This window comes from Olea europaea, chromosome 3, assembly GCF_002742605.1.
Source record: "Olea europaea var. sylvestris chromosome 3, O_europaea_v1, whole genome shotgun sequence".
In the NCBI taxonomy this organism is placed as follows: domain Eukaryota; kingdom Viridiplantae; phylum Streptophyta; class Magnoliopsida; order Lamiales; family Oleaceae; genus Olea; species Olea europaea.
The window spans coordinates 23,047,879-23,056,023 of NC_036239.1; the positions used below are offsets into that span (position 1 = coordinate 23,047,879).

At 31.9% G+C, this 8,145-nt stretch overlaps 1 protein-coding gene across 2 annotated transcripts; it reads left to right on the forward strand.

The window, feature by feature from the left end:
• The first annotated feature begins 1,566 nt into the window (after positions 1–1,566).
• On the forward strand, positions 1,567–4,554 carry LOC111390660. Of its 2 annotated transcripts, XM_023015722.1 has the most exons (3): positions 1,567–1,715; positions 2,786–3,714; positions 3,846–4,554. In XM_023015722.1, the coding sequence occupies exons 2-3, from the start codon at positions 2,798–2,800 to the stop codon at positions 4,327–4,329; spliced, it is 1,401 nt and encodes a 466-aa protein (XP_022871490.1). In that variant the 5' UTR covers positions 1,567–1,715; positions 2,786–2,797; the 3' UTR covers positions 4,330–4,554. The 2 variants fall into 2 exon arrangements, with proteins under 2 accessions (XP_022871490.1, XP_022871494.1); XM_023015726.1 differs by lacking the exon at positions 1,567–1,715 and having other exon boundaries at positions 2,074–3,714.
• The last annotated feature ends 3,591 nt before the right edge of the window (positions 4,555–8,145 follow it).

Sequence of the window (8,145 nt, forward strand, 5' to 3'; positions counted from 1 at the left end):
ATAGTGATCAAAGTTCTCAAAACCGACCCTAGTATAGAGATCAATAACGCTGCAGTAGAAAATATAAGTATTGCTACGCTTATAAAAATATTATGTTTAAGGGCTTTAGAATAATTATTCGCCTAGAGCCTCAAAATTATCAGGACTAGCCCTGTTGTTTAATAATGCTTGTGAGTTGCGGATCCTATAGAATGTAAATAGTAAGTGACAGTAAGTTGTGAATTTTATGAAATTTGTGTATAAAAAGGTAAGTTTGGCTATTACAAAATTTGTTGATAAAAATTTTTTTATTGCAAATTTTCAAGTTTCTCTTTTGTCGTTATCCATTTCACAAAATAATAAAGATAATAAGTCAAAGTAGTTTGCTTAGCAATGAACTCATTTCCTTAAAATCTAAACAATATACAATTAATTCAATTAAACAAATCTAAATATAGGACTTTTGCATTAATTAATTTGCACCTAACTTTTAAAGGACACGTGTAATGATGCTATGGCTGAAGAATCCTATCATCCCTTAGTTTTCTTCCACGTTACGATGGGCACCCATTGGTTACTCTGTATTACAATTCTTTAACCCACTGATTGGTGTAATAAAATTAAACTTTTAATAAATTTTAATAAAACATAATAAAATTTATGATTAAAAATTAATAAATATTGTGAATCGGGTAAAATATATAGTTAAAATAATTATTGATATTAATTTAAATTTTTATCAAAATTTAAACAAAGGTTAAATAACAATAATTTATAAAGCCCCCGTTTATTTCACATAATTTGTCCATTAAAATGAAAAATATAACCGTTATCAATCATATCAAGCCATCATATTTGACTTTCTATTTCTTGTGTGGGGTCCGTAACGATTATATTTTTCGTTCTCATTTTTACATTAATGTGTACCAAACGGGACAAAAAGTTAGACTGTCAAAATGAATTCAACAAACAAATACTAATTTATGTGCGAAAATGCTTGATTTTGTTTGCATTTGTAGTAATTAATTATTGTTTTTCTTAGGAAATGCCGGAGTATAGAAGTTAGTTAACATAATTAATTTACCTAACAAAGAAAATATTAATTAATATTATTATACCATTAATGATGGATCAACAAATAAATTATTACTACTCCGAAAATTATGAAGTGCTTACATTATGATATGGGCCCAACATTACATTTTAAGCTTGTATGAGGTGGATTGGATATTTGAATTCATGAATCTTATCTCTAACTTAATTAGACTTATGAGAAAATAAATTAAGTTTTTAATAATCAAATTGAAGATTAAGAGCTTGTTTTGTAGAATTTGAAAGTCAATTAAAATTAATTTTTTTATCGTTATTTTACTATTACAGTCGTTATTTTTGAATTTTTCTCTTACCAGTAGGACTCACTTTATTTTTAACGATCAAAAAATTAATTATCAAAATTCCTACCAAACAAGCAATAAATTGTCTATTTTTTTCCATTTATTGATAAATCATATAAAAGATTAGAGTGGATAATTAATGATAAAAACACATCATACGACATCGTTCACGTGAAAGCGGAAAGGTGAAAACCGCAGCAGTGAAATAACTGGGAAACAAAAATTCTGTGTCAGAAAATTTAAAAGCTCACAAACAAATGAAATTTATCATTCAGATCCAAACCCACTTGCCCCATCTCTCTATCTCTAACTTTTATCCAATTCAATCCAATTATAGTTCAGGTCTCTCTCTCTCTCTCTCTATCTCTTTCATCGCTTGAAGTATGTGAAATTAGGAGAATTTGTGTTTTATTTTTTTTGAGCATTTTTTTTTAATGTTAATTTCTGGTTTATGAATGAAATTGTCTTGATTTTGGGCTCTTTTGTTGCTGATGTTGTAATCTCTGTTAAAGTTATTGGTTGCATGGAAGCATCTTTTATGTTTTCTTTCTATTTTGTGTTTTCTGGGATGAGTTTAATTTCGATGGGGCTTTATTTCTGGCTGATTTTCTGGTTTTTTTTTTTTTTTTTTTTTTTTTTTTTTTTTTGGGGGAATGGGGGGGGGGGGGGGGTCCTTTATTTCTGGCTGATTTTCTGGTTTTTTTTTTTTTTTTTAGTTATTGGATAGAAAGCTGTTCTATAAATTATTGAAGGAATTTTAAGGGTTTTGATTACTCATGTTTATGTGGTTTTTTATTATTGAATATGAACAACGCTGTGTGTAACTATTTCAGAAAGTAATGATAGAATTGTACAATTTTTGGCTTGAATTTGTGGAAAGTGCAGTAAAAATTCTCTTTTTCTTCTTTTTTGTTATTGCTTTGTCAATGAAGTGCCTTTGAAAAGAAGTTATTCAGCATTTATCTTTTAGAAGTTGAAAGAGACCAGTTTGGAGTACATTTGCAGGTTTTGGATAAGCACTGTATGTAATTTATGGGTGATATTCGGATTAAAAAAGAGAGAGACTTAAAAGTGATTAAATTAAGGTTATCGAGGATGTGTAAGAGGGGCCATGAATAAGGACATACAAGACTCGTAGATCATCTCTGTAAGCAGTAGAGGAGAGGATTCGAGAGTTCTATAGAAAAAAATTTCATGGTGTACACTATTGCGGATGATATAGTATTGATGAATTGCTTATTGGTCTGAGGATAGTATAATATCTGTTCTCTCTATTGCATTGTGGATTTGTTGTAAATTTATCAAATTTATGCTCATAATATTTTTATTGTCTTATTCAATTGAAAAAACTTTTCCTTATAATGATACAAATCTGAGAGAGAATTGTTTTTGGTTGATAAAATTTGCCGAAGAATGGGTGAGTGATGGCACTGGCAGAGGCTAGGGCTGCTTGGCAGAGAACAGCAAACCGATGCTTGGTCCAGGAAGATGCCAAAAGAGCTCCGAAGTTAGCTTGCTGCTCATCTGCATCTCCTTCTGTGAAGCCTGTCGATGCAGGACCTGGTGGCATAGCTGATGGTCAAGATACTCCGAGCATAGGTTGTCTGCCTCTTAATCGGTACTCTTCATATTCCAATTTATCTCCTAATTCAAGATGGTGGCTACAGAATCAACCAAATCATGGATATCAAAACAGTTTGAAGAACGAGCAGTTTAATGCCTCAGAGGCAAATATGGATATCTGTGGCACTTTTGATAGCTCCAGAGTCGATGTGCATAATGAAGATGATGCTGGCCTTGTAGATCAAATTAGACATGTAGAATCCGCCCAAGATAATCAGTGTAGAATCTTTCCAACTTCTGAAAAGAAAAATTTTAGAGTTAATGATACTGAAAATTTCCAAGATCCTCTAAAGTTTGAAGACACCAAGGATCAGAGTGAACTAACATACCTAAGTGTTGTTGATCTTGAAGTTTCAAACAAATCCAATGATTTTTGTTTTGATTCGGGGGGTTCTTGGATCGGGGCCCAAAAAAATGACCCTTGGTGGCGAACTGCAGATACAGAAGAATTGGCTCTATTGGTTGCACATAGATCTCTTGACCTTATAGGGAATTGTGATCTTCCCCAGCCTCAGCATACTCATGACAAGAAGGACATAAATGTTAATATATGCTGTTTTGGTCCAGATGGAATTGACACCTCGTCAGATCTTAACCGTGAAAGTTGCTACAATTTAACAAGTCATATACCAGGAAGCCTTTCTGCAGAAATTCCTTACAAGAAACATACGTTGTCAGCTGAAGTTGAATTACTGTCAAGTTCAGATAAGCGATCGAGGTATTATATTGCATGTATTTTTATTGTTTTCTAACTGTCGTTTATTTGTTCCAACTTTGATAATTTTATCACATATTTTGATGAAAATTCACATATTGTCATGGTTAACCAATTTGTGACCTGAAAAACAGTGAGAATCCAACGCACAAATGGATGCCTGAGATGCATAATTCTGAGAATGATCAGAGCAAGGCCGAACTACTGGAAGCATTATGTCACTCTCAAACACGTGCCCGGAAAGCCGAGAAAGCTGCAAAACGAGCTTGTGCCGAGAAGGAACACATTGTGCAGCTGGTCTTTAGACAAGCATCACAGCTTTTTGCTTACAAGCAGTGGTTCCAACTTCTGCAGCTTGAGAACATTTATTTCCAGATCAAGAACAACAAAAGCCAGCCAATATCTACCATTTTCCCCCTAAAGATACCCTGGGTGCCTCGAAGAACTAAGAAAACGCGAAATATCTTTCATAAGTTTGGCGGGGGAAAACTAGGTAAAAAATCTCGTCCTCGACATGATATTAGCAGATACGCGGTTGTTTTTGCATTGGGTTTGGGTCTTGTCAGCGCTGGTTTTTTTCTTGGATGGACTGCAGGGTGTATGTTACCAAGCTTGTAATCTACACCTCTTTAGCGCTTGTTCAGATTTTTGTGTAGATAGGTTCCTGAAAGAGTTTGTTACCCTGTATTTTCCCCATGTTGTATGGAATCAAGATTCATCTTACATTCCCCACCTCCCAATTTCCCCTTTGTTTTCCTTGTAAGAACTTGGATCTTTGAGTCAACTCTCTAGTTTTTATACATATGATATGATGAAGTGTTAGTGTACATATTTTGACTTGTATGTAGTTTGGCATGTTTTTAGGTTCATGGCTTGATGCTCATGCTTCTTCCTTTGTGATAATCAGTTCTCCTCACCAGAATAACCAGACACGCCACTCACTTTTTATGTTGCAGTTTATTTGCTCTTATGGCTTCACATTAATGGGACGTTTATGATTTATGGTGGCTAGTAATGACCGTGCATGAATCTCTATATTGGGAAAATATTGTACAAGTTAGAAGAGTTACATTCTTTGTTAATTTTCCATTGGAAAAGTAGCATGCGATCCTTATATCATAAACACAATGTTACCATTGATCATGAACACATACAACTTTTTTGCACTGATATTGTTCACTTGTACTGTAAATTTCAATTTGGTTTAGGTGTATGTGTGTTTGGGAGGGCTTTTTAGCAGTTAAAAAGCACTTTTAGAAGGTTAAAACACTTCTTTATAAAAATGCCATTTTTTGGTTGTGGTCCAAAGAAGCTCAAATTTTATGCTTTTCTAAAATATTCTAAATCCATCTTCATGGAGAGAAGAAATTTGCATTAATTGTTATTATTAATTTATAATAAAATATCAAATATATCTACACGTCAATGTGTTTATAAATTTAAATTCTATTTGAATCTTAATATAGCATGTTTTTTCTCAATTTTTATACATTATTATATTCTTTTTTATTTGTTAATGCCTGATAATATAGTTTAGGAAATGAAATTTAAAATTATACGAGAAATTATGGTATATTTTATGATATTTTCATATATTAATTTGTAATATTTCAACGTCTTAAAAAATAAAAATAATAGGATTCATGCTAAAAAAAATTGTGTCTTGGCAATTTAATTTCTTTATATATTTTATATAATAAAGCATCTTAGTCAAAAAAAATTTGGTTAAAGAATCTCTTTTTAGTTGATTTGAAACAACTAGGTGATTCTCTAGAAGAAATACCCTCCAAAAGGCGATTTTAATAAATAACCAAGTATGATACTTGGACTACGGGAGGCTTAGTCTAATAATTATGAAATTTGTACAACCATTTTTATTCTATTTTTTCTAAGGGTCCGTTTGATTACAAAGGTGGAAAAAACAAAAAAATTCCATGTAAGTTGAAAATGAAAAAACCATCGAAACCAAAGGAATTCAATTTTCATGGAATTGGCCAAAAACATGTTTAAGTGTTTGTACCTTAGAATTCGAACTTCATTTTCACTTTCCCATTAAACAACCAAGTAAAAAAATGAATTTCTCGAATCTGACATTTTACATAGAGTTCGTTTCAATCAAACAAACCCTAACTATCAATTTGATGTCCATAGCTCTTTTTTTTTGTTGACAATCGAATAATCATCAATTTTTTTTTTTTACAATGACTCATTATGGAGAATTCTATTAATAAAAGCTTAACTCGTAAGAGACGTGCCAAACGGACCCATAGATCTTCAGTAAATTAAATATCATTGACTTTAAATATAAATATGTAAGAAAAGAAGTAACATTCATGGATCCAAATTGTCGAAAATGGAAATTACACCCATCCCTATTTTTCAACTTCAAACTTCAAAAATCAAGTTTAAAAATTATTTATACAAAAATCAGGTCATGATTTAAATTTTAATATTAATAATACCATTATTGAATTTCTCAATATCTTTTCTTTTCCGTGCACAATACAACCACGTGCAACGGCGAGGTAAGGTACATGCAGCATCGGGCATGCAACGATGATGTGCGGACTGTGCTTGTTGGCCGCGATACAGTGTGCAACGGTGCTTCCATAGTGTGGCATCACACTTGGTACTGTATGCAGGTTTGGGATGGTTTTGAGGTTTTTTCTCCTCCGATCTACTTAGTGGTGTGGGTTTTGTTGGTGGTTTGCAAATTGTGGTGGTTGTTTTGCATTTACAAATGGTGGTGGTGGTGGCGACGTGGTACAGGTTTCGGTTGGTGTCAGTGTCAAATATGGTGGTGGATGGGGTGAAGAACGCTTGTGATTAATAGAATAGTTAATTTGTGACTTATAAATAATATATGACCTAATGATGTGTTATTGTGATTTACTTTTTATATTTATGTGACTGTGACTTTATCATATCTCATTCTGTGTTGCTCCCATTATATTTGTAATTGTGATTTACTTTTTGTGTCTATGTGACTGTGACTTTGTCCTGTCCCATTCTGTGTTGCTCTCACCTCGAGAACACATATCTCCCCAATCGCCCACATGCTCATTAGATTGATCACTCAATTCATGTCCAGTGGCAGACCCAGCCTTTCTAGGTTATGGAATCAAAAATTAATGTGTAATTTTTTAAAATAATATAATATTAATGAAAATAAGTTAATACGCATTTTGACACCTGGAAAATGTCTTATAATTATATCATTATCAATAGTGTTAAATGAATTTTGCTACATGTATAATTTTGTTTACCATGTCATTTTTAGATATTAAGTTAACGGCGAATAAATCAAATTAGATGTAGGAAGTAAATGAATTGAAGTAAAATTCACACTTAATTTATGAAGTAAATGAAATTTAATTTTAACACAAAAATAATTTGAAAGTAATTCAAATTACATTTAATCCGTAACGATTTTAGAATTTTTGACGTCATCTTCCATGTAAAATTTCCTAATAAAATGATGTAAATTATATTGAAAAATTTATCGCACAAAAATAATAAACGTTAATGAAATATTGAATTTTTTAAAAGAAAAACGAGTTAAACGTCTTTTCTAGTACGTACGTTTGATACATGTTTAACTATTTTCAATATTCGTTTCGACCATTTGATATGACTACGATGTAGTTCTCGAAACAAGCTTCTAGATGACTCATGCGATTTGTGGATTCGAATAATATACGATCATTGGCAAATTTTAAAAGTTATCATATTATCGAACTTTTCGAAATATTAATTTGAAGCGGATTACTTTGATACATCGTAACTTTTGCTACGGTTGATTATTTCACACTCCATTAAGAAGCGAAAAACTAGGTTATGAACACTTCGAAATGATATTAAGAATGCAATGCTCCGACTTCATTTGACATGTGTTCACGAAATAATTCTTTCGATTTAAAACTACCGCAAGTGTACAGAACGTAACGAGTAATAAAGTGGATTTTTAAAAGTCCGAATATCGTCCCACAGAGATTGAGTAGTTCAATTCTATATAATCTAGTCTTAACCGAATCTAATTGAGTGAAAATATGATCCAAATGCAAAAAGTCCTAATTTCAATTAAAACCATAATTTCTCAATTAGAAACTCTAATCTCGAAATTTCTCTAATTAAACGACTCAAACACTCAAATAAATGAAATTATGCAAATTCAAAAGCTAATTTATGGAAATGAATCAAAATAAAGTCACTAGGATCACGAATCCCCAATTGAAGCTATAAAAACCCTAATTTCATAAAATCAATGACCTGATGGAAATTTGCCAATTCAATGTTCCTAAATCTATCCAACATATTCTCTCGATGTATATTAGACCTATTCTTGCACACCACCAGCCTATATCTCTATGGATGATGCAAATATACAAGAATGCATGTGGTTTTGTGAACAATTAGAGAATTGCATAAAGCATA